Source organism: Salarias fasciatus, chromosome 16 (assembly GCF_902148845.1).
Source record: "Salarias fasciatus chromosome 16, fSalaFa1.1, whole genome shotgun sequence".
NCBI classification, from domain to species: domain Eukaryota; kingdom Metazoa; phylum Chordata; class Actinopteri; order Blenniiformes; family Blenniidae; genus Salarias; species Salarias fasciatus.
This window is the reverse complement of record NC_043760.1, coordinates 23,950,421-23,977,500: the sequence shown is the minus strand read 5'-3', so window position 1 is coordinate 23,977,500 and position 27,080 is coordinate 23,950,421. Positions and strand designations below refer to the sequence as shown.

Here is a 27,080-nt window from a genome sequence, read left to right as displayed (position 1 = left end):
ACCCATCAGGAGACAGAGCTGACATAGTGCTTCATGATACATGTCAGTCCAAAACAAACAAATTAAACCATGAATGTGTCTAATTGGGGAAACAAAAACTTTTCTTTTCTTTTTTTTTTTTTTTTTTTTTATTTCTGTAAGGCATCTGCAACATTCATTGGCAAGCTAAGTTGTCTAGACATGCAGGTAGAAGGATGGATGAAGAAAGCTTGAGGTTTTCTCTCTTTTTGTGGGGGGTTTTCTCCACTATATTTTGACTCTGATACCAAACTCTCCTCCTTCCACTCGGACGGAGGAGAAGAGCTCCAGCAGTCGTGCTCCTTCGTGGAAATGTGCTGTGTTTACAGTGATCGCCTACATGAACCGGACCGCGGCGGCGCAGAGCTTCTTAAAAATGCTGCAAGCATTTCACAGTCTGATCAAACTCTTCTGTGCAGAGGAGTCCTGGACGGTGGGGGATGAGTGTGTGTGCGCGCGTGTGTGTGTGTGTGTGTGGACTCGTTAGTGGCATACCTTCGTCTTGGCATGGGATTCTCATCATCAGTTGTGTTTGTGAGGCATTGATAAATGCATTAAGGCACAGCAAGTGAAACTGACAAATTGTAGCATCGAGGAGGAAAAGAAAATATGCACGCCAGTTGTTTTGTTTTTTTCTTCTCCTTTTGCTTAAAAATAAAAAAAATACACAAATGCAAAGCAGTACTACCTTTTTGGTTTGTAATCTACAGTACCGAGTGAACAGTGCACACACGACGATGGGTCTGCTGCGCACAGCCGTCACTCCTCATGTTTGCACTCACACCAGAACAGTGTGTGTGTGTGTGTGTGTGTGTGTGTGTGTGTGTGTGTGTGTGTGTGTGTGTGACCAGAGAGCCGGGCTCCAGCTTTGAAAAGGGGGCCCACATTTACTGAGAACAGAAGGAGGGAGGCAGGGGGCGCTAATCCAAACATTAAAGCTAATCTGCTTTGCAATAAATATTACAGTTGAGAAAACGAACTGGTGCTCGACATAGCAGTAAATTCTCAGGGAATCAGCTGTAAGAATCTCACAGTATCTTTTTTTTTTTTTTTCTTTTTAGACCGTACCAACATGTTAGACATCTCTGCATTTCAGCAGGACGACCTGCAGGTGTCTCTGGAGGCTCACCTTCAGATCTGTGATTAAATCATGGAGCATGACATAATATCTCTCAGTTATGACTTCATTGGTATTGATCGCCTCGCGATTGATTCATTAGATGGATGATTGAACAACAAATACAGATCATTTCCTGAACATAGACACTCCTATTTCTTTCTTTTCGGTGGATGAACGTTTCGAATGACTCATTTAAGGATTAAAAAGTCTTAATAATTTAAAGTCGCTTCATGCTGTGGCTCCACAGGGCTCTTTTTCCCCCACTTTTCGTTTTAAATTTTCACTTCTAATTAAAAATAACTTAGGGCCAAACCACCATCAGTGATTTCCAGTCTGTACAATCTGCTGCTTTGTATTTTCTGAGGACACGTTTCACGTGTGTGACTTGTTTATCGGGGAGGAGAGTGGGCTGAATGCCCACTATATATGGAGGGAGCCGTGAGTGTATTTATGTAACGGTGTGTGAGTCGGTTTCACGTAACAAATGTTTAAAATTAGACGGTGGTGCAGGGGAGGTGTGAGGTCGTCCTCTATTTACACTACATCCAAACGGCGTTATGTGGCCGAGAGACCACAACAGAACGGGTGTGGGCTGTTTCCCAGAAGAGCGTACTGCTATCTCACAGATTCAACAGTATTAAAAGGCAAAAAATAAATAGGATCTGCCAAATCACATAATTCTCTCTCACTAAATTCAAGATATTTTATAAAAATACCTCTTCTTTTTTTTTTTTTCTTCTACAATAACTGGTGATATAGTAAATACGGCTTCATGTCAGTGAAAGCTGCTCTCTAAACATGCACATTAATCAAAAGGTCTACTTCCTAGTCTAGTCTAATCAAACTGCTGTCAGAAATCAAATGGCTTTAACTAAAAAGGTGCCTAATCGTTTGACTCGGACGCGTCTTTTTAAGGCAAGGACAAACCAGGAAGTCAGAGGAGCTGAGGAGAGATCTACACGGGAAGTGGTGCCGCTGTCGCCCCGACGACCCAGCTTCCCACAAAGCACAATGAAGGTGGTCCTACGGGATGTTTCCACGGGTGGATGGCGGCACGGCGGGCGCCGCACGACCCTGACGAGGCGGCTGGGCGTCAGGCCATCGCTCAGGTCTCCTCTCTCTCTCTCTCTCTCTCTCTCTCCACACCTTTTTGTGCATAGGTAACGGCCTCGGCCCCCCGGCGGCGGCGGACTGGGCGGCCCTCGTGCTACCACAGGCTCACAGCCTCCTCCATGTTGATGAAGCCGGGGTTTTTGCGCAGCTCCCAGTACGTGTTGTTGGAGACCCATCGCTCCCTGTGATTGGCGTCAACCACCTTCCTGGAAGAGGACGCAGAAAGTATGAAGGTAAACGGAGACGTGAAGGGACACCTTGAGATTAAACACACTGCGCACACCCCTGTCTGCTGTGTGTGAGGAGCCATATCTTGCCGCCATTGTAACATAATGTTTTCGCAGACAGACAGAAGTAAAGGAAAAGGTCCTGAATGAAAGCAGCAGTCTGTCCTCACTTGAAGAAGCGCGGCTCGTGCTTGATGTTGTTCTCCTCGTTCCACTTCCTCCGGGCTCTCTGCATGTCCTCGATGCGCTGCTTCTCCGAGGACGCCATCTCCAGATTCCCTTCTTCTAAATGCCTGTGAGATTCAAACGAAACGCTTCAGTGAAGACAAAAAGCACAGCGACGACACACAGTGCAACAGCTTTCAGAGTATTAAAAAAAAAAAGAAGAAAGAAACAGGATCCGGTACCTTTGATCGGGTCTGAATCGAGCGTCCGTACGCGGTAAGACGTCTTTCAACTCGGGGCAGAGCTCGTTCAGCTCGATGGCGAATCTGGTGAAGCCGTAGTAGAGCTCATAGTCTGTGGGCATGGAGCCTGGCGAGAACAAGAAACAAAGCTGCTCCTTTAACCTGAAAGCCGAACCTTCTGCTGTCGTCTGAAACGACGATAAACTCGAGTGTTTGAGGGGCGCCGGCGCTGACCTGGCCTCCAGATGCATTTGGCGGACGGTGGGACGCCACAGTAAAGGCCTTCGTGCCATTTCCCGAAGAGTCTGTGGATCACTTTCCCCTCTTGATCCATCACGAACCCCTGAACCTCGTTCACGTTGGAACTCCAGTAGTTTCCCTGCGAAAGCATCAACTTGATTTTCTCTTTTCTGATTGTTACCATGAACGTGTGTGTGTGTGTCCCGGTTCGTGTCGGTGTGAGTCTTTTCTCACCTTGACAAAGGTGAGCTTGCAGAGGCAGGCGCTGCTCTTGGTGTTTCTGATGGTGATCTCTCCGTAGTGTTCGATCCACCGCCGTCCGCTGAGGATGTTGTGCACGCAGGTGGTGACTTTATTCCACTCGTAGTGATCCCCGAACCTGAGGGAGACCAAACGACTGCTCGGTTGGACGTCTGCGTAACGCAAAACGGGCAGCGTTTCAAACCTCTTACTGCCAAACAAACTGAGGAAATGGAAATTCCTGTATTGTGCAGAAATTTATGACAGTATCGCAAAATCCATTAACCTTTGTTGCAAATTACACTTAATGAGCGACTCTGGTGGGCATGTGTGATCGCGGGCTTTTACAGCACTGCTAAAATAATGTATTCATATGCTTAGCCGTTTTAATGACCGCTGAGCCTCCTGTGATTTTCAGGAAAAAAGGTTTTTTTAAGCATAATTACTACTTTGATGCCGACACAAATGTAATTAAATATTAAAAAAAAAAAAAAAAAAAAAAATGGTAATCACAACAACGCCAATAACTCACCCACTGCGACAGTTTAACACCTGGACTGCCGGAGGAAAATCTGAGATTTCAGGTTAAAAGTGTCGCGGTTCGAGTTACCTGGGAATCATCAGATTTACAGTTCCGATCGGTAGAATCTCCATTGATTTTCCCCAGAACTTGTTTTTCCATCTCACATCTGGGAACCAAACAACAAAAAGATCAGAAACAAATGAAAAGTTTTACATTCTTTTTAACATTAATTCAAATAAACACAAATGGATGCAAGTTTCTTTGAGTAAAAACCATCTGAATTTGAATGATGTTCTAGGATCCTGCTCTAATGAGGCCGGCGACCCACCTTGGCAGAAGGTGAAGTTCTTGGACTCACAGTGGCAGGCGGAGATGGGAGGATGGTGGCTCACCTTTGGGAAAAAGATCAAATGAAAACAGTTTCCGACAGCTGCTCGGATCGCTGATCACACACAGACACACGCGCAGCACCTGCTTCACACGGCAGACTAAAATATTCACGGCTTTTTCTGTCATTTGATATATTTTTCTGTCCAGATTAACTGTTATGTAAGGATAATGCTTGCGCTTCCAGAACTCACCTGCTCAGAGAAGAAACAGAAGCCCTTGTCTTCCCGTATACATTCATAAGACTCTCCGAGTAGCGGGTTGAATGGCTTGCTTCCTGCTCTGTAGTAAGTGGATGAGTAGCCTGAGACGGCGAACGCGGCGACGAGAACCTGGCGGAGTCGAAACAACACAAACATGAGGGGGGATTAACTGGCTCCTGGTGGCGAGCGTCATCTCCAGTAATCCAGACATTAGCATGCATGCAGAACTATCTGAGGGGCAGAGGACCGATGAACAGGATGATCCAAGGTCAGAAACGGCGTTAAGGCAGCAGACGGGCTCAGGACCGTATATGTAATGTTTTCAGAGCGACCTCCGAACACACCACACTACATCAGTAGCACCGATCTAATGCGACGGATTGTTATTCGTCCTCACCATGCGCTCGAAGGGGTCCTCGGTCTCGGCGGCTTTGTCCAGCAGCTCGCTGTACTCCAGCTCCTCGCACATGCGCTGCAGGGTGTTGAGCGGCTCGTTGAGCTCCACGGGCATGGACACCTTGGACAGGTCCTTGCCGATGTTGTTCCTCAGGATGTTCCAGAGGTTGATGTTGCTGGTGTCCGGGCACGGCGCCGGCAGGCAGATGCGGCGCCCGTTGCGGAAAGCGCTGCCAGCAAAGTCCCCGTTGGCCACTTGAGAAAAGAGAAGAAGATATGCAAACTGTTTTTGACCAATAACAATGGTGAACAAAAGCTTCTTTTGGGTCAGAAAAATGGTTAGACGTCTTCAAAAGAACAAATAAGGGTTGTTTATGGTTCAGCTTGAGCTGTTTCGAGGACTGAGGCAGAGTTGGAGCGCACAAAGACAGAAGACACATGTTCAGTTATGTAGCCAACCTGCTGGAAATACGACAAATCTCCGCTCGGCTTAAACCTTCCAGTGTCTAACAGCAGTTTGATCATCATGAGAGACTACACACCATCTTCCCTCTCTCCCTCTCTCTCTCTCTAGCTTGTGACAAAGATGGAAAGGGGAGATCCCCGCTCGTAGAGCACCGGCAGCTTTCATAAAACTTGAAAGAAGCCCTTGGCTCAGAGCAACACTGCAAAGTCAACTGCCTCGGCGGCGCTGATGAATGAGCCTTCCCGGTACAGGAGTGTGCGCCTCTGTACGTGGGTGTGATGCTGGAGAGGAATTGAAGAGCGGGATCCCCCCCCCCCCCGCCTCCTGCTTTATTAATTTCTGCCTTTATTTCTCTTCTAGCAGGGACTGTGGAAGTTGGCGGCCGTGCACAGCTGGACCTACTTTGTCTGGAGACGTTGTCGGTCACGCTGGCGTTGTCCTCGGAGATGTTGTCGCTCACATCACTGACATATGACTCATCGTCTGAGCCCTGCGGGGGGCGGGGGGGGGGGGGGAGACACAGGTACAGAGCGGAGTGAGTCAGCACGGGCGCGCGCCGATCGGATGAGCTGGGCGGACTTAGCGTCGCACACACGCGCACACACACACACACACAGTTTGCCAGTAGCTAACTGCAGCTATCTGTCCCACTGCAGCATTTTCATACTTTATATACTGTATATATATCAGTCAGAATGAGGCCATCCACCAGAGCAGAGCGTTTCGTTCCCACTTTTAGTAAAAAGCCCGTGTTACAGTCAAGTGAAGGTTTAGAGAACATTCCCCGTGTCTGAGCTACGGGGCTTGATAAATACCCTTGGTGAGTAATCCTTCAACATGGCTGAATGCGCGCCCGGGGAAGGACAAAGCTGAAGGGCTCCTCAGAGACTGTACACTGGAGCGGTGGAAGAGAAGAACAATTCTGAAGGGTGTATAAAGATATTTAAGAGATATTTTAATTCAGAAAGAGAGCCGTGGCCTCAGGACAGATTGAAAAAGAGCCCTTCCTTCTTTCTGTGTGAGTTTCTGTTCGCTCTGCTTCTCATGACGCCCTCCAAACACACTCATTACAGATTTCACCAGCATTCCTGCAGTGAAGCTCATTTAACATCCTCATTGATCCACTTCCTGAAGGAGCCGCGGCTCAGAGTCCCCTGAAACAGGCCCCCTTTCTCTTCCCCCCCGGCCGTACCTCGTTCTCCGACGAGCTGGCTGAGAGGAGCACTTCCTGGGCGTCAAAGAACTCCGAGACGGACTCTGACATGGAGAGTCGACTCTCATTAGAGGCCTGCTGAGTCAGAGGGATCCCCATCTGTTCCCCGGCCTGCGGGGGGAAACCAGAGCAAACACACGAAGACGCTCACTGCTTCTCGCTCCAACGACAATCTCGAGAACCAAAACGGCTCTGAACACAAACACGAGGCGACACGTGTGTCTTCCCCAGAGGACGAGAGGCCATCCGTTTCTAATTAATCTTTTTTTTTTTCCCATTAACTTTAACGTCGGGTTTTGCATAGAATAACGATCCTCAAAGCTCACCTGCCAGGGAGGACGAGAAAAAGCATCAGTCTGTAAGGACAGGGATCAATAATGCAACCGACAGACGCAGGAAGCAAACGGTACCCGGCCGGCTTTGTTAGCTTTGCTTCGGTCAATATGAGAATGAGGAACGAGCTCTGCTGGAGGCAGACGGTCTAGCAGTGACCCACCTCGTCGGGCGTGGAGATGATGTTCACACTGACCACCTGCTCGGTCAGGACGGACTCGGAGTGGATGCGGTTGAGTCGAGTTCGAAGCTCTGCGTTTTGGGTCAGGGCCTGGAGACCAAAGAAAAGATCTCTGTCATTCAAATACAGCCCAGCGCAGGGTTCTGTGGTCCATCACAGGGAAATCACAGATATATAAAGCAGACAAAAGATGTGCGGATATGTGTGACAACAGGTTCAGCAGTAAGTCAAGCTAGAAATTCACAGTCCTTCATTTATTTTTAATATATATGAACTGCAGACCTCTCATGGCGGACTGATGATCTGATGCATGCACACATGCACATTCACACACATTTTTTCCACCTAACTGAAGAGAACATCGGACCTCCTGAAGGGAAATCCTCACTTTATAATGCCAACTCTCGTTATTATGGCCGACTGGCAGATGTGGAGATAAAAATGCTTTTTTTTTTTTACAATGCCTGCTTACACCTAGCAAAGAAAAAAAAAAAACACCACTTCAACTTTGGTAATTAATTCATTTTTATGATATGCAGATCATTTCTACGCAAATGTTAATATTATGTGACAGATGTATGAGCAGACGTGTTTATTTCATGTTGAATCCGTGATCAGCTGATAGGGAACATGCGCGTGACTCACACTGCGTAATATCGTGCCGGCAGCTCTGTGACAGGAGACACTTGTTAACCTGAAATGGGTGTTTATGGGCTGAGTGGAGAAAACCCACGCAGAAAGACCCACAAGTACAACCAGGATGTAAAAACCGGTGTTATTCTCGCTTTGAGGCAAGAGTGTTCGCCATGTACAGCAAAAAAAATAGCATAAAATAAACAAAAGCAGGAGCGTGACCTCTGTCGTTAATATCTTGCCGCAATAAAAAAACGTTTTTTTCTTTTCCCCGATAGCAACCACAACTTGTGATTATCAGCCTCCCCCAGGGTTTCCTCCGAAGCCTGACCTCCAGCCTGTGACAACCGAGTCACACAAGCATCCAATTAGGAACAAAGGGCGAGATAAAGCAGCAAGTGAAACATTTCGCTGAAATGATGTCAACCGTTAGCCGAGGAACGGGCCAATTAAAACCTTCCGGGGCCGAGCAGCAGCCCTCGAGGAGCCGACTTAACGAACGCGCTCGTGCACGTGCCGCTCTCGCCAATTAACATGGAGGAAAGATGATTTGGACTTTCACGACCCGCTGGTCTCTGCTTGCCGTGTCCGCACGTCACAGATAAACCGTTTTATCTGACAGCTCGTCATTAACGTGACAGCAACACAACGGGGACCAGATCAGCAGATCAAAGACGCTATTGGCCAAATTAAGCAGGGCTTTCTTTTTTTTCTTTTTTTTTTTCAGTGTTGTGTTCCAAACACTTTGGGTAATTATATGTTAAAATGTCACGGTGGTCTGCGTTTACGATAGGGCGCCGGCTGGCAGCTCATTACCTGCGACAGAGACTTCCTGAGAGAGTTGATCTGGGCCGACTGGTCCGACTGTTCCTGGTCAGACAGGATCTGTTTGATCTTCTCTTTCTCGATGGCCACGGTGTTGAAGGCCGACTTCAGCAGGGAGTGGACTGGGAAGGAACGGACCGACAGCGGCAGGAGAAGCATTACTCAAACGTGAAACCAATTCAAATTTGTTCCTTACTGCTTTGTTTCAATATTTGAATGAAAGGAGTCCGACAGGAGACTAGAAGACAAGCCCTCCACGCAGTTCGGCTGGATTGTGCGAAGCTAAAACTGATTAGCACAGCAGTAATGAGACAACACTAATATTCTGAAAGGACTGACTTTAAGATCATATAGTTTATAGGCTCCAGGCTATATTTGCACCTTATATATTAGTTTATACAGAAGCGGAAGCTGGTTGACTGTTCAAAAAAAAAAAAGGGGACATGCAGAGATGCAGCCTGCTTTACCTTTCTGGGCCATGGTGCAGAACTCCTCCTGGAGCTTGATGTAGTCGCTGGCGCAATCCACGCTGTCCGTCAGGCGGGACACGGGGGGCTGGAAGTCCACCAGCTCTGCACACAGGTTGGGGTTGGATGAGTGGAGGCGGACGGGGGACATGCTGGCGGACAGAGGAACCTGCACGGAGACACGGGACACACAGGACGGCCGTCACTCAGTCTTGGTGTGTCTGACAGCCGGCAGCGACACACACACACAGTCCGTATTATCACTTAAGACTGTCAGTAGAGTCAGATCTAACACCAACCAAAAGCTATATGGTCAAACACTGAAACACATAACAATTTAAATCTGCTTTAACAAGGTGAATAAAGGTTTTTGAACACATTTAAATTCTGTCAGGAAGCATGGATCAACATGGCATATGGAATAAGGATAAATTAACGTGTGAGCATTCAAGCCGTGACACACAACACTGATAAGTGCAGCTGCGGAGCAAAAAGAAAAACAAGCAGCAAATAAAAAGGTTTCATTTGAATTATTAACAACTACTGCCTGCCGTTGAATTTATTGTGAGTAAGCTAATCAAACAAACAGAGAATGATATTCTGTTACTGTGTGTCATTGTGTGTCTGGTGATCTGAAGGGAGGTACCTGGAGCTGGAATTTTGCGTCTTTGCCGACACTTTTTGTTCTCCATCTTCTGTTCAAGCGTTTTTCTTTCTTTGACAATTCTACGCAATTGGTCTTTGAGGTGAACGTGGATCACAGGATGCAAAGTGAGGTTAATAAGACAGAAACACGTCACAGCAGATGCAAACGTTAAAGCACTGATTGAAGTGAGATGACAAAAAAATAAAGACAACATTCCTACGGATGAGTCGCAAACAAGGATGGCGTGTGCGGCGTTAGAAAAATCCCTTCCAGCCTGCATGACCCTCACACTCTATAAAGAAGCCTATAGATGAAGCCCGGACTGTTTTCCTCTGTGCCTGTTTTACCTGCATGTCCGTGAAGTTGGGCGCCGACTGCGTTCGCTGCAGAATCTCCAGACTCTGCAACAAGCGGCTCAGCTCGGTCAGGTTGGACTGGCAGCGTGCGAGCTCTGAAAAAACAAAATAAATAAAAAAAATACAAGTTCACACCTGCGAGCTCGGAAACACATTCAGCGGGCAGAGACCTTGATTTAATTCAGCGTTTAGTAAAACCTGATTGTCCTCGGCATGAAGAGGAAAACTGCTCTCACCCTCTGCACACTTGTCCATCTCTTCTGAGTCCTGCAGCCAAGCGGCCACCTTGCTCTGCCCGTTGCTGTAGGAGGCCGGCAGGCTGCTGTTGCTGCTGCTGCTGGGCGCCGCCGCCTGCCAGGGCAGGCTGCTCGGCTTGGCCTGCCGACGTGACACGGGAACAGGAGAACAATCAAACGGGTTTATTTCTATCAAACTTCATGTTAAAATCACCTCTCAGTTCATGCTCTTCGACAGCTTTTATTTGGCTTGCTAGTGACACACAGCCGGTAGCAGGAATAATGTGCGTTGCAGGAACAGGTACAAAAGGCTGCCGCGCTCAGGCTTTCTGTTTTAATAGGGGATCCTGACAGCGCTCTTTCTGATGCGGCCGTTAATTCTGAAAGCAGCTCTTCAGGGAGAGAGCGGCAGCCGGCTGCTCCCGATCCGAATCCTACTGATCAGCCCTAATAGCCTCCGTGCGGCGCGGCGCCTCACTCCCGGGAGGAAGACGCTCCCGGCTGCACGCTCACATTTGCACACTCTTCAAACACACTGACAGGCGCAACTGTTCACATCAAACTCACGGCGGCCGAGACAAACGGCCTCTTGTGTTATCTTAATGGTCTGAGCACAGAAACTGGTCCAATCAGCGCTGCGGCATTAGGCAGATATCTGTCTGCGATCCGCATCCATTAGTCGAGTAATTAGTCAGATGGGCATACGATGGCCGGGGAGGAAAAATTTCAAGTCATTGCAGGTCAGAGATTGTCTTGAGTTCTTTGAAAACCCGCCGTCATCACACACACACACCTGCTCAGTCACATCTGATCGTAACATCTGTCACTCCTCTGAGTACTGAGTACATTTCTCCCCTTTCTGGGTTATATTTCAGTGTACTCCCCCGGTTAGCAGGGAAAACAGAGTCATGCAGGCTCTTCTTACCTTTGACATAAACTTAATGAATAAATGATTGCGGCCTGCTAAGAGCATAAAGAGAGACTTCCTCTAAGACTGAAGGACAGCTGAAGCATGAAACATAACAAAATGTGTTTCAGGTCCATATCGCTGCTGTTCTGTGAGGATTTTATTTATTTATTTTTTTAATATATGTTGCATTCCTGCACACACTGAGACTATCCATGCAGCTGAGGCTCACCTTGCTTTCGTTCACCACACTCGGGGCGGGTTGGGGAGACTCCATGGCGGCAGAGGGAGGGAACGTTCGCATGGTGGCTTCTCTGGGAGATCTCACGATCTCGTTCTGCCGATAAAGCCGGTGGTGGCGCAGCTTTGACACCCAGGCATCGAAGATGTCTTGAGATTTGACCTGAAGGAAAATAAACAAAACAAAACAAAGGAGTAGAGAATCAACCACCTCTTTCTAATAGGACGTCACGGGACGCACACACGGTAAAGAATACACTGTCTGGCTTGTTCATGTTGTTGAACTGGGTTTGCCATCAGTCTGGCTTCACTGTGCTGTTATGGAAAAGCAGAGATATAAGGAGCAGAGCAGGAGCTTCAGGCAAGACTCCACAGGCACATTATCTCCTCTGCAATCTCCATTCCGACAGAGGTGGGCCTATTTAGATATAATCCACTCACTGCTAACGATGCATTATCCGCCGCCCAGCCAGTGTAACACTCTGTGAGCAGCGCGGCTCATGGATGTTTCATTATGCAGGGTTTTTTTTTTTCTCTAAAACAATTTCAATTACACTTTTTTTTCCCCCAATCTAATGTGTCACATTGAGATTGATGTCTTAGTTCCTGCTGTAGAGTTTCCATTAAATCCCCTCAAAGGATAATTTTGGACAACACATTTTCATGATATAAAAATGCCGACAAGTTATTGGAATTACCTTGAGGTGGTAGATGTGCTCCTCCGTGTCCAGGTCGATACGGCGGGCCCGCTTCTTAATGGACATGACCGACAGGCCAACGTCAATGCTGCCGTGAAGCTTCCCTTTTTGAATCTGAGGACAATCACAGAAGCATGGTTTAGATGACGAGAGGCTTGGAAAAAATATATATATATTCACATATTTCCTCAACGCAAGCAAGACAAGTAACTAAAACCTCATGATTACATGATTACAGTCCAGTATTTAAAGCACAATGTTTCTGTTTCATCCAGTGAACTTGTGGCCTCTCTGAAAGTGACATGGCGTGCTGAAACACGCGGCGCATCGTGACCAGTGCCGCAGATGTTTCTGCTGACTCATCGCTGATTCCGGGTCTCTGTGTGCCGCCGGTGGGTCGCAGTCAGGCTCACTTACGTCAATGGGAGACTTGGAGTACTTCAGGATACCGTTGTCCAGGACAAAAAAACGCTGTGGAGGAGAAACAAAACAAAAAAAATTCACAAAACATGGCCGATAAAGAAAAGGAAGAAGATACAAGTGAATAGAAATTGTCTATAAAAATGCAGCGCCATCTGCGGTTAATTGATTCATAATTCACTGAATAACAAAACAGTTTTCCTATCAAGCGATGAGACATCAGATACAACTCTAACAAACTCTGAGGGACAGGATGTGATAAAAATGTGAAAGCGTTTTGTGTGTACTTCTGCTTTTCACCTTGTGCCAGCCTTTCAGGGGCCATTTCCGCTTTTTCAACATGAAGCCCTCGTGTTTGTCAGGCCTCTGGACGTTGCTCTGACCGATTTTCAGCCCCTCGATTATTTCCCAGCTGTCCGCCTCCTAGAGGGGGGAAGAAAAAAAAATACAGCTGTGTCAGAACTAATCCGCTCTGTCCTCCGGGAACAGGTGACATGTGCGCCGTCGTAAATACACAAAAATCTCCCGTCGCTTTTCGTCAAGGAGTACATATGAAACGTCTTTCATCTCGTTGCCCTGTGCTACACAACAAAAAAAAAACTACTGGGCGACTGTGAATCCTGCTGCTTTTTCAGCATTTCCACTCCATTAGTGATTTCCTGAGCAGGCTCTTCCTGCTCCGGCCAGGTCTGTAAATCAAACTGACACCGGCGGAGTAACAGGGGCGGCGGGTTCATGCAGGGACAGGTGAGACATCCCACTGTTGTCCCTCACGAGGAGACGCCAGACAGGAGGAGGGTGAGATCTGACAGCAGGAAGATGTCTAGTTACTGTAGGTGACACTTCAGTAACTGCAGACACACGGAAAGAGATCATGGCGTAAGGCTGCATTTTTCACATTTAAATGACAAACGCAATACTGAACTCAAAGAAGCATACTTCATTAAATGATGATATATAAATTTAAATGTAATCAAAAGAGCCAAATTCAAGGTTTTATGGCAAAGTTTGAACCATTTTACCAAGTAACGTTGCCCAATAGTGCACTAAGGTCAGACACTGCAGTTTTTGAAGTTTTAATACCATCTACTCTCTCAAAATGTTTCATAACAATGAATTTTAAGGACATTTATTCATTAAAAAAAGTAAAGTATAACCAGAGGCAGGTGCATTCAGTGCAGCATCAGTAAAGTCTGCCATTTTTTTTTTTTTTTGGTTTAAATTGCCATCTTGAACTGATGGCAGAAGAATTTTTGAAGGCAAAATCCACAATCTTTACCGACAAGTCAAATAATGTGGACATTTTACTTAAGGTGACAACAGCTGGTTCAATATATCGATGAGGCGATCCGAAGACTGAGGACGGCTCCAGCATGGAAACGGAGAACAGGAAGAGCTGAACTCCATCATCCTGTTAAAAGAAGTGAAATTACAGAAAAGGTCGCGGTCTGCTTTGACATTCAGAGTGAAGTGATCAGTGTTTCTTCATCAGCTGTGTCACACCGAGACCGCTGAGCCGGGCAGACAACAACAAGACAGACGAACGCTTCACGCCAACTTCCTGTGTGTTATCTGCTCCACACAGACTTCCAACTGGCGCTGGATTGATAAATCGATAGTCCACTAAATAAAGGACTGCATGTGCTGCAGGTCCTGCAGCTGACTGCACTTTCCCGGGCATCAACAAAATAAATCAACAAATTCTTTACAAGGTAGAGAGACCGTCAGAACTGCTGGCTCCGCCTGAACCTTCCCGGGGACGTCTACTGCCGGCTAATATGGAAATGACTGTAACAGGAAAAGAAACTGCTTATGTTATTTCGCCCGGAGAACAGAACTGAATTAAGCCAAAGTGATTTCCTGCACTCTGCTTTCATTCATTGATTTTACTGAGGAATAATTTCGAGGCTGAACGAGGCCGGTCCCCCTCGGCGAGTTTGGCCTTTAAATGAAGGATCTGGTGTCCGACTGAGAACGAGCCCGCCGGCTTCGCCGTGTCAAGATTTAAGAAAGGTTTGTTCCAGAAGCTCGCTCTCTTTCGCTTTCAAAATCTCCCTTGAAAATAAGATGCTTCGATTCGGGAGTGGCTGACGGATTTTCAAAAGCAGCAATCAGCTTTGGGGAGAAGTGAAAGACTGGATGGGTGGAGCAGTGGATGGGTGGAGTTGTGTCACTTCCATAAGTCATGTGGGATGCAGCAGCGACAGTGACAGTCAGCTCTGGAACACAGAGGACCTTTTAATGCAGCCATGAATCAAACTATTACAGTTAAGGTCTCCCGGAGCAGCAGAAAGGACAAACACTCCTCGGGGACACCTTAGGCTAAATCAGCCCTATAAATATCCCTGCTTCAGTCCACTTCTTCTTCTTATGAAGACACTGATGCACCTGTCTGTTTCTCAGACTTTCCAACCGTGGTGAAATAGATGGACCCGACACAAATGCCCTCCGATGCAGTGAATTCCCACCAAAACGAAACACAATGACGCAGATCAGCACAATGGGATTCATAAAGATGAGTCAGATAGAGGTTTTTAATCTAATATGACGGAATTAATATTTCTGACTCTATATTATTCATCCAAAAATAAAGATGAAGGGGCTGAGAGGATGGCAGGATTTGCAGAAAATCTTATTTCATCCAGCAAGCTTGACGTGACTAACTGATATTTTGTTCCTAAAGGTTAACAGGGATCATCTCTTCTTTCACAGGTTCACTGTCTTATGTGAAAAACAAATTGTTCTGACATGATAAGTCCATTGATAACTTTGATTATACAACATCCTTTCACTGAGTCTGAGGTGACAATACCTTTATCTTGTTTGTCATCAATGTACAACATCAGTGCCTTCAGGAAATAACAAAGTGAATGAAGAATCAACTCTTTGTTCCAGAAGCACTCAGAGAAAATGTTTGATATGAAAGTCAGTGGAGAGTGTGGGCGCAGTCCAGTATTTTAACTGCGTGGGAAGGAGAGAACTCGTCTCACCTGAATTATTGCCATTTTCTGTGGCTTTTCTACAGCGTGATGACGAGTAGCGAGACGCCAGTTGTGAAATATCTGGCAGGCGGTCTGTGCAGTGGTCACATGACCATGACAATGAGGTCTCGCCACAGCTGACACTTTGGACTGAAATGGCCCAAAATGCAGCGTATGGCTGTCTTAAGGCTCGTGAAGATCTCAACACTGAAATAGATTTTTAGCAGAATGGTGCAGGTAAAGTTCCTGTCCATTAATGCAGCAATTCACTTTGTCCTGTCCAGAAAATATGACTCGAAAAACTGCTTTTCAGACAACCCACAAAAGATTTTATCCCTTTAACTCTTCACACAGATGGCATAAAGTGTGGAAAATGAGAGCTCTCAGGTCAGATCGAATGCAATTATGGATAGAAAAGAGTATAGAGGAGAAAATAATTCAGCTTTTTAAGGCTGGGCTGCCACATGGACAGAGATGCAGAGTGTAAACATCACAGTTCCAGGATCAAGACTCTGGCTCTTTCAGAAAAAATGCTCTTGGAGAAAAGAGAAAGAAACTTTGAACAAGAAAAGTCATCCCTGACTGCAAAACAAATCTATTCCCAAGCTTCTGGCTCTTGGAATTATTTCTATTTCTCCATATGAGAGGAGCAAAGGCCAGTACGTTTGATACAGAGGAGGAATCAGCATTTATATGAAGAACCAGCAGGTATCTCTACAGTCTCCATCGCACACCTGCAGTGATTTAAAAATGGCACTGGGTGACTCCGAGCATGTGTTTCGATCGTGCACGAAAAGCTGAAAGAGCAAATTTGATGAGCTGCTAAAAAGAGTAATTAAATTAGATAAGGTCAATGGTTATGGGCCTGTAATAGTTTCTCTCTGCTAAACCAAATCGCTCTTAACTAAACATCTGTGATCATTTTGTTGATTCAGATTCAGTGAATGCAGATATGAGAATGCCATCAATGAAATGTTCTCTTCAGCACATGTAAAAATAATGGCGACAATTTTAGTTACAATTTAAACAGCTGTAAGTTTTGCACAACGCTGCCATGAGTAGATCAGCTTCCATATGTGCAATATCATGTTAGTACATTGCACAAAGCGTCAGCGTTATGTTTACACACTGGACAGAGTTACACTGGATTCTGAAGTACGAGTAGTTTAACCTTAACTTGATTGTTTTTATTTTCTAGATAAGTCTGAAACAAAGGGCCCATGATGTGATGGTCTGAGCTGCACAGTGTAAAAAGCCTAAATGATCAAATTTCCTCAGTTAAATGTCACATAGATTTGAACGAAACCACTAATATCTACTTAACTTTACACTGGTTCTTTACTGCTTGAATTTGAGTGTGACTATATTAATCAGTGTATGTGCATGTGTGTACAGTGTGAGGATGTATATGTGTACTGAATGTCTACATCTGTTCTATTTATACAGTATGTGGAGGACTTTGGCCTCGGGCCACATCACGTATCTACCCTACAGTTGGCTGTTCAGGGTCACTCATCTTGGAACTGTGTGTCCGTGTATTCAGTTTTTAATTCTTTCTCTTAATATTTCCTATACAACAGATTTTTTTTTTTTCACCCCAAAATTGTGTTGTTCCTGTGTTTTCTGTTTATGAATGTCATCGAGAGCGTTCAAAAGATTTATTAGTACAGTAAAATCAAATGTGTTGTATTTACATCCATTTAATGGATTCTATCAGTTTAAAATGAAGTCTACTGTGTTTTTAAGTGAATCATGTATTGGTCCTAATCCACTCAGACGTGCATGCTCGTGCATCAGTGTTTGTGAGTCTGTGTTTACTGCAGGCGGTGCGTTTAATTGCTCTCCTGAGGGTCTCCAGGGGGAACAGCAGAAGTCAGCAGTGGGGAAAGGGACACGTATTGATTTAAATATCGGGACAGGACTCCTGTCTGCTGCTAATCCATGTCTTAAGAGTTTCCAGCAATGATCTGTTACTATGTAAATTTAATTTATATTAAATTCTGAATTTATTCCGTGAATCTGGTCTAGTGAGCGCAGCTTGCTAAATTGCACAGTCACGCAAATAGATTCCATCAGTTTGCATTCAGCTGAGAGTAATACCACACAGGTGTATTCAAATGGTGGCTTCATGTGCATTCAACCCTGTTTACATGAGGAAATTCTGCTGAGAGTTCTTTTCATGATCATTCAAAATGAAACGTGGTATAATTTCTGACCTGTGACTATATCAGCGTCCACGCGTGTCTTCCTGTTTGTGCTTGTTTTCATATGCGGAAAAAAACAACAGGTACATCTTGTGACAGTGAATTGTGCCGAACCGGAGGGATCATGAAGCGATACGCACAATGTCAAAGCCAATGAGCCTCCGTCAAATGTCTTCAGACTGCTCAGATAAAGAACTCGCTCAACAGTCACTAACTCTGAACATTAAAATGGTCTTCCTCTAGTGTGAATTACCTACAGTGACAACACTAAATCCCTTCAGCTGCTAAAAATGACGACAAGGAACAGCTGCAACAATCAAAGGCTAATTTCTAATAAAATTCTCGTGGTGCTTCTGATCGTGTGATTATACTGAGGTCTCCATCCAGCAGGTGTTGAAGATTATGGGAATCCACTGAGCGGCGAGTTCAGTTTATATTTTGGGAGCTCCTCTTTTGGCCGCGGCCCGACTTCACCCAACACGATAAAAGAGATTTATAAATACCAAACGTCTAACAGACATTCTTCTGTTGGACTCCCGGAGTGTGTGAGGAATGGAGCGCTGAAGCCTTTCACCTATGAAGAGAGGAGCGGCGGGCGGCGGACAGACGGTCTGCGAGGGTTGACGGCCTGCTTCGTCGAGCAGCGCGCCCTCCACCGCGCTCTCCTGATGGCCCTCGTCTCTCGCTGCTCTTCACGGAGCGCCGTCCCTTGCAGCGCGCCACGGTGTGCCACATGTTCAGCGGAGCACCGAGCCTCCGCCTGGCCCTCATCAAACATTCATGACTCGGCGCCGATGGAAAAGCGGGTGATGTCAGAGATTCCAGTATTCGGTGTCCTGTTTCTTGCAGCGGCAGCGGCACGGCGAAGGCGGGCCGGGGGGCTTTGGGTGGCTAACGGCAGGGGTCAAGTTTAAGCACCTGTCTGGTGAACTGTGAAACAACAGTCTGCCGCATTGTTTACCATCGCATCTGCAAAAAGCTCTTCTTTACAATCAGAGGAACGGAGGCGGCGATCTGGGAGCTGATTAGTCAGCTAATCAGCTGATAAGGTCTGGTGAGGCTGAGCGTTGGTTAGCCTTTGTTTAATTAACTTTTCACAGTGAATTAATCATTAACTATCAATCCCGTTAGAGAAGGCTGCCTCAGCTAAAATCACGCGAGGAAGGGAAATAAGAACAAATGGATTCACACAACAAATCAAAGAGTTGAAGGTAATCGATAACAAATAACCTGTTGGAGTTTTATGGCTGTAGAATTGTCAGATAAATGAACAAAGTGAGAACTTTTGCCTCTTTTTGCACATTTCCAACTTTACATATTTGATATTTTTTCAATATTACAGTGAATTTCTGACAGTACTGAGACGTTGATGTTAAAAAATGCATTCCAGAAGGATCAGACTTTATGGGTTAAATGGTAAAACAGTTTCCACGGCCTGATTGCAACCGTGGATTGGAAGCCCCTGGCTGCATCCAGAATTAGGCTAATGTTCTCCAGCACTGATGAACTGCAGGACTGATCTACCGTTTGTCTGTCAGACAATCAGAAAAACGATTTCTGGCACATCGAGAGGAATATTGTTTAGCAGAGTGACTACTGCAGTCTTGACTGAAATGATATGATATTGAATGGATAACAGAAAAAGAACAGAGAGGTTGAAAAGCCTCCCGATAAAAGACTGCAGCAAATCAAATCAACGTTCCCTCCTGCTGCTGCTGCACCTCTGCTCATGTCGGACTCATTCCAGGCGCTGCCGTAATAAGTATTTCTAGACGGATCCCTCCAAGCGGCTCGGGAATTACCTGCCGGCTGTCGCGCTGGGAGGAGGACGAGGAGGAGGCGCTCTTGTGAACCGGCGTGGAGGTCTTGTTGACGAGCGCGGCGGCGCTCCTGTCCTCGGAGCTCATGGTGCGGCCGTGCAGGCCTCGCTGATAGTGTTGATGGTGCGACATGGCGGGCGCCGGGCCAGCTCTGCGGACCTTCCCTCAGCACTGGGCCGCGCAGATCGGGAGCATCCTCGTGACACTTCCTCACGCTGACTGCTCGCTGTTCATCTGAAACACAGGCGGCAGGAAGTTACACACGCCATCTTCCTCATTTCATCGCGGCGCTGTTCTTATATCGTAAAGTAAACACAGCCACAAACAGTTTTCAAACTACCGCCCGTGGATTTCTGTACGCTCAGCTGAAGCTCTGAGAGCTATTTTTGAAGCACGGGGGTTTTAACATTCCTCTCACTATATGTGCGGACCTAAAAAAAGCCTTTCATGTTTGTTATGAGACCCTTGTCAGTCAGGATTACCTAACAACACACGCAGCAGAGCGCTTTATTTCCACTTTATTGAACATTCTCAAATCTGGACTGCGAGCAATGAGATCCAAGTATCCCTTCAATCTGTGATTGTTGTGTTTAATGCACGAAGTCAAACATTTTCATATATAATAGAAATAGATCTTAGTGACGAGGGTTGGTTTGTTTCATCTCGCTGACGCCGTCATACCAGCAACAGCCCAGAGAACACGAACACGCTCAAGGTTAACCTGCAACCGCCCAGAGAATAAAGAGAAAGGCATGTTTTGAATGGATGTGTCGTGTTGAAAATGTCTGATTGACCTTCTGTTCGGCTAGCAGGGGGAGTGCTTGTTTTCTTCATTAGTCGCCGCACTGCGTTGCTCCATGCTGACACCCATAATGCTACCTGCAGCGGTGATGTGTAATTGTCTGCGCTCTCAGGAGGTCTCAGCGCCGTTAAAAACACACATCGATCGCCGGAGAGTCGAAAAACAAACAGATAAACAGACCCTGTTTAGCTTAGGGACGCTTGATGAGACACTGAGGATCCTGCTGGACCTTCACACGAGGCTTATATTAGAGGAAATACATTGGTGGGATTTTTGTGGCTTGTGAAGGTTGAAAGGATGCCAGACTAAACACACGCTCACACACAGATAGCATTAATCCAAATATAATTGGCCGAGGACATTTGTTGTTTGTCTAATTTAGTTGCATCAAGCTGTTCAACCTTGCAAACTAACAAACAGCCCATTCATGAGACAGCAGTTCCCCGAGTGAAGAAGTATGGCGTGTGTGGTCTATTAATGATGAAAATAAAGTGTTTTAAAAGTTTTTAATCCTGTTCTGTTTTGGTGTAATCAAATAATCTGTTCAATCTGTTCCATCAATTATTTAATTGGTCAAATAAATGTAAGAAATACTCAAAAAAAATGCATGTAAGTAAAATATGTAGCAACACACAATCATAGACCTGGTCAGCATCCTAATGATTTGACTGCTGGACGCTCCTGCTCAGCTGTTCAGTCTGCCGGGGAACCGAGCGGCTCTGCACACTACAACAGCCTCCATGATCACATGCGACCGTGCCGGATCCTCGCCGACTGTAATCTATAATTCAGATCCATGAGCAACGTCATCATCCCTGCTCTGACTTAAGCCAACGAGCATGTAAGCTACTGTAAGACGAGGCACTGGGTCCATTCAGATGGCGAATTTCACTCAAGTCCATCTAATGGATTCACTCTGCTCTTCGTGGCCTCATAAGAAAGCAGGAATAAATTCCAAGGTTTTAAACCGCTGGCAATAAATGACAGAGCACTCTGTGATTTCTAGGCTGCAATTTGAATCATCTTCAGTAACATACTGTAAAATACACAATGAAAATTATATAAGCCGCTAATTACAAGTACTAGTGTATAGAGTTAAAAACAATGCAGCCATTATACATTGGACGGGCATAAAAGGAGCTATTGATTTGACGTACGTTGGGACAGACAGAAGTGTTCCTCCTTACAAAGCGCTGGGGAACGTCCGATCAGCACTGGACGAGTCATGAGCTTATTGTTCTAAATCTGTTCATGATTATGAGTCTCTCAGCAGGAGGAGAGAACAGAGTGCTTCCCAGCAGCAGCTTCTCCACACCTGAGCATTGTGCTGTTAATGATACCAGTGATGTGTGCTTAGCAGGAGTAAAAAAACAGAACAGCGTGAGAGTGCAGTGAGTTCTATTAACTCTGTTCCAAGTTCTTTCTATCGGCAAATACTTTCACGCTGTTTTTACAATGTCATTTACAATGCAACAGAAAGTATGCATGTATTGATTTCGATTGTTGTGTACTGCCGCCACTTTTGTTGGTGCTTCTGCAATTGATTGTATTCAAACTGTGTGGTGTGAGGGGGTGCACAAAGATGCAAATAAAATCCGCAATAAAGGCTTCAATGAGTGAGCAACAAAAAAGCAATAATGCGGCCCTTTTGTGTGCTTCATACAGGATTTATACTGATATATAAAAACAGACTTGATAAACCGTCTTCACTTCTGAAGCCTCATCAACAGGCACGGGGACACATTACTGGTAGAAAACCATAAATAAATTGAATTTTTCAAAATATGGGACCATTGGAATGTCTTTATTTCATTCTTTATTTAGAAGAAAGATTGAGACTCTGAGTTCACAGAGGAAACTGTGAGTCTACCACACGTTTCCTTTCATCACTTTTACTCTTGCAATGATATATAATACAAACACCGAGCAGTTTGACCAACTGACACCAGAAGATGATGATACAGAAGGGTTAAGAAGCAGGTAATTAGGAAAATGATACAAATAGAAAATGTTCAAAAATCACCCAAACAAAAACAAAAAATACCTGCGAAAAACTGATGAGGAACATGAACAAAAATCCTTTTTTCAAATGATATTTTAACCAAATGTCTGCAAGCCTATCATTTCTAGGTAAAGCAAGATATATTTTAGTTTCCATTATACATATTTATTTTTAAAAAATATGTATTCATCATTATTATAATGCAAGGGAGTCAGTCATGCAGCCAATGACTATAATATTTTCACTTGAATGCATGAAATTCAGTTGACAATTTGTATTCAAAATATCTTCCAACATTTCCAGCTCCTCGACCTCAATAATTATCAACAACTGACGCTCTGTATCCATCACAGCTCCAGGATTTGGACACGAATCCTGTTTTGGAGTCATAAAAGGTCTAATTCTTCAGATGTTGAGAGAAATAATGGCACTAATGACCTTCTCCCAAGTGTGAAAAAATCCTAATTGATAAAAAAAAAAAACTCATATTGATATTCAAATGAACTGAGTTGCATAACTTGGTAGATTTCTTTTAAACAGCACATGCCATAATTTTGCAGCTCAAACTCCGGTAAAGCCTGATTTGAAGATCTGAGAAAAATGGTGGAAAAGTTTCAAGATCCTACAGACAAAGTGGGTCCTTCATGTGTTGCAACAAGAGCACCAGTATGTAAGTCTGGGGAGGCATTTTCCACATTCCTCAAGTTGGAGCAAAATGTCACCAAACTCACACAAAATGAGCATTTTGCTGCACGAAGATCCTCTGAATCATGTGAGCACCAGCTCATCCACATCAATACGTCTCTATCATCTGGAACAAAACCTCGATCAGGAGCTGCAGAGGAATTATAAGGATTGTTCCTCTCTAAAAACAAATGAGACGTTTTGCTTAAGGAGCCTCAACAGTTGAAATGACGCACAACACACTCTTAAGGTTTATTCACAGAATTCAGACTCGTAGCTGATTCCAGCTCAGCTCTGTGTCACCATGTCCGTGAAATGTTTGGACTGTATAAACACGACACTTTCACTTCCCCTTCTCGTTTCTCGTGTTCATCTGAAAATGCACCATCAGCGCCACTACAAAAAACCCGCCTCAGCTCTGCCTCTGTTCATTCTTTTAAGGACAGCTTTCACAAGCAACACATGAAAACTGTCAGGAAGATCTTTTGTGAAAAACATCAAATGACTCTTAACAGCATCAGCAAGTGGCCATATAGAGTAATGAAGAATGTCTTGTAAGATTCCACATTCAAGATTCACACACGGTTCATTAGTCTCCAGACCCCAAAGACTAAAAACAAGCTGAGTCAACAACCCTAATGATGGCATAAAAACAAAACCAGAATCTCATTTCTGGATAGTTTGTTTACGAATGCACTGTTAATGTGTCGTATAAGAAGGGCCATCATTATTACTATTACAACATTATAAAGCTGTCTAGTTTGTAAAAGTGTATGCAGCTCTGAGGAACACTTAGGATTTTATGAGGGGAAAAAAATAGACAGTTAAATCCACAACTGGAGAGTCCTAAAAGATGAAGCTTGTATCACCATCGGAATGAAAGAAAAACCTATCCTAGCACCTGGCACACTGAAGCGTTTAAAACTGCAGAACGACCAATTTAGATAAAACTGGAACGAAACACAACACTGGTTTCATTATTTTTCAAAACAGCAACACTGTAACTATATGAAAATGCATGAAACAGTTTGAGTAGCGAGGTAACCACAAACCCCAGACACCTGCTGTAACAAGAATTCACTCCAGTGAAATATCTTTGAACAAAATGCCATTTTTCTACAAGCTTGAGGGTTATCCTGTGCTGCTGAATGTGACCTTAGTGGAGGAGGCAAAAGTGTAATGTCAAATTTCTCCTTCAGGGATCAATACGGCATCAAAAATAAAGAAGTGACTATCATCTGTCCTGACGCGAAGCCGAGTGGAGAAAGACAAGGATGTCAAGAGAGGCAGGGGAAACCCGCAGTAATCCCACCATCTCTGTGCTCAGCGCCCAGAGATGTGAGGAGGATGAGGGGAATAAGACCTGAGAGTTAGACACCCAACATGTCAAGGACAGCAGGATCCGAGGCCAAACAAAGCAGCCGTTAATGCGCAATAAACGAAAAAGCAACACGGTCGCTAAAAGCATCCCTCGTCACAAACATGTAACACGATGCTGACTGCACCCCCATAGAAAGACAGTCATGTTTATGTTGTCACCACTTCTAAGAAACCACACACACACACACACACACACACACACACACACACACACACAAACACGCTCAGTCTTGTATTTCTATCCTTGTGGGGACCGTCCATTGACTCCCATTCATGTCTAGCCCCTAACCCTGACCCTTACCCTAACCCTAACCCACACCACAACAAAGCCTAACCCTAAAGAAATGTTTTTGCACTTTTACTTTTTTCAGTAACAACAACATGGTCAAGAAAACACTGTTTCTCCTACTTAGGACCGGAAAAAGGTCCCCACAAGGCACGTCGTTTCACGTTTTGCTATCCTTGTGGGGACATTTGGCCCCAACAAGGATAGAAATACGAGAACGCTCACACACACACACACACACACACACACACACACACACACACACACACACACACACACACACACACACTCTTGCATAATTAAGGTGGGCCAACTAAAGGAGACTCGTGTCCCGAGATTATATTACCGGGTTCTTGAGGACAAGCATTGTCTGAATTTACAACTGGATCATAATGCTTATCGATCAATAGAGCCATGTTTTGATGGTTTATCCGTGCGCACAATAGCGGGCTGAATGGATGTAGATCTTGTGACATCTGGAAGCAGTGAGCAGCACAGCATCCCTTTAAAGTAGGCCTGTGTCTCTCTTCCTCTCTTTTTTAATACCACCAACTGGACAGAGCCAGTTTATCCCACGCTGCTCGGCATTACATCATCTAGGTAGAGCTGTAATACTTTTAAGGTACTGTCTGACTCCGGCCCATGCTAGAAAACTAGAGTAATGGAAAGGGATAACAAATACAAGTTGGCACAGAGAACTTGTTCAGATCTCCTCCGTTGTTTGGAATAAACTATACTTTGTTAACATATATGTCTCTTTTTGTGTTTTTATTTGGGAGGGTTAAGATAACTAACCTTTCCTATTAGATTGGAATCAAAATTAAATGAGAAGTATAATTGCTGAATTACACCAACTGCTGTGCCTACAGAGTATAAACAAAACAAGCTAAAAACTGATCAGGGTGGCAACTTTGAAATGAACAGGCATGCTTGTAATTAGAAAAACCAATCGATGAAGCAAACAAACACAAGCGCCAGGGATGAGTCATCGTATTTAAAACCACGTATTGTGCTGTTACTACTTTCACTCGTACTAAACTCTGATTGAATATATCAGCCTATGTGATGAGTGTTACAGACAATTCATTAATGTCTGTGTTACTAATTATGTATGATGTGACAAACATCACAATCTGGATTTCATATTTTTGAGCATCTGTGAAGTTGGCTTCTTGTTTTACACCCTGTGACAAACAATGAGCCGCCGAGGCTCTGTGAAGACAGGACGGGAATGGGACAGGACACCTTCAGGAGGTTTTTCTCAGGCCGGGACAAGCAGTATATCAGAGAATCAATAATCGCTGCTGATCAATGCAACATCCATTCAAGCAAGCATGTCAGCTACAAACTACAGATGCATTGAGCTCTCCAGTCTCCTCTGCTCTTCTTTAATTTATGTGATTCGAATCTATTTTAAACGACTGCAAAGTCACTGGCTGACCTTCAGTGGAGGAAAAAGGCAGGCTGAGTGATATTGTGGGGCAATCTTGTGACTGACAGAAGTTGGCTAACTTTCAATTAGTTGTCATTTAAACAATGACAACATAACTATTGGAGGACAGATGATAGTGAGCAGGTGCCATGCTGTTTGATCATCCTCAGGTTTTGTCATTTAGCTGTTATTCAATGTGACTGTGGGAAAGCATGAAGCAAAAAAAAAAAAGAGGTGAAAATGTCAGTGACGCATTATGTCCACATCTTGAAAGTCACTCACAGAGTTGTCCGCCTGGATGATTTAATAGCACACTGATGCGTCCATGTTTTGTTGAGACTGAGCCGTGATGTTGTGGCGATGTTTGGATGACATGATGAAGGGGTTTCTTCATCTGCTGGCTGTGACAGAGCAGCAGCAGCAGCAGCTAGCTCAGCCAGCCGCGGCTAGGTGGTCATGTCTGACTGGTCCTCGGTAAATTCACTCAGGATGCAAATACAAAAGGATGCTGGGGTCTCATTCTGAGAGGGGAAATTAGACACCGCACCTTTCACCCAAAACGCTATTTCTGATGATGAGGCGCCTCTGTCTGTGGGAGTATTACTGACACGGGTTGAATGAGAAAGAGAAAAGCTGCCTGCCTTACCACAGATGCGGAGTGATGACCATGTCTTTACAGTTCTTGGCGCAGGAAACAATTGAGGGGGTCTCCCTTGACTGGGTAGAGATTCCCAGCTCCTCAAAGACTAACGCCTTCCATAAAGATCCACACGGGCCAGATTTATTCCTTCTTATTAAGCACTCGTAACACACGAAAGCTAGAACATGATGGAAAGTCACTAAAAAAAAGTGCTGTGTTTGCCCGTTTCCTTGAATGCGGGACTGTGATGCTCGGCTCGGCTCAACTGCACTCCCCTCGCTCCTCCCTGCAGCAAGCCTCGCTTTGAGCGGGAAGAAATCGCCGGAATGGATCAAAGAGAGGCGGACGCCGGGC

At 45.1% G+C, this 27,080-nt stretch overlaps 1 protein-coding gene across 2 annotated transcripts; it reads right to left on the bottom strand.

Moving 5' to 3' along the window:
• Positions 1 to 82: 82 nt before the first annotated feature.
• On the bottom strand, positions 83 to 27,034 carry osbpl6 (oxysterol binding protein-like 6). 2 transcript variants are annotated; one of them, XM_030111749.1, is made up of 23 exons: positions 26,733 to 27,034; positions 19,483 to 19,734; positions 12,796 to 12,918; positions 12,493 to 12,546; positions 12,076 to 12,189; positions 11,370 to 11,540; positions 10,231 to 10,372; positions 9,986 to 10,089; positions 9,639 to 9,731; positions 8,993 to 9,161; positions 8,517 to 8,647; positions 7,050 to 7,157; positions 6,533 to 6,664; positions 5,743 to 5,830; positions 4,876 to 5,129; positions 4,470 to 4,607; positions 4,217 to 4,280; positions 3,976 to 4,054; positions 3,360 to 3,504; positions 3,120 to 3,264; positions 2,886 to 3,012; positions 2,649 to 2,771; positions 83 to 2,457 (listed from the first exon to the last, which is right to left on the bottom strand). In XM_030111749.1, the coding sequence occupies exons 2-23, from the start codon at positions 19,630 to 19,632 to the stop codon at positions 2,346 to 2,348; spliced, it is 2,766 nt and encodes a 921-aa protein (XP_029967609.1). In that variant the 5' UTR covers positions 19,633 to 19,734; positions 26,733 to 27,034; the 3' UTR covers positions 83 to 2,345. The 2 variants fall into 2 exon arrangements, with proteins under 2 accessions (XP_029967609.1, XP_029967610.1); XM_030111750.1 differs by lacking the exon at positions 9,639 to 9,731 and having other exon boundaries at positions 26,733 to 27,033.
• Between the last annotated feature and the right edge of the window lie 46 nt (positions 27,035 to 27,080).

Coding starts and splice junctions, on each gene's coding strand:
- osbpl6 (XM_030111749.1), bottom strand. CDS start 19,632: ATGTCGCACCATCAACACTATCAGCGAGGCCTGCACGGCCGCACCATG. Junction 4,281..4,469: donor TCTGTTTCTTCTCTGAGCAG/GTGAGTTCTGGA, acceptor TTTTTCCCAAAG/GTGAGCCACCATCCTCCCAT. Junction 4,055..4,216: donor GAACTTCACCTTCTGCCAAG/GTGGGTCGCCGG, acceptor TTTGGTTCCCAG/ATGTGAGATGGAAAAACAAG.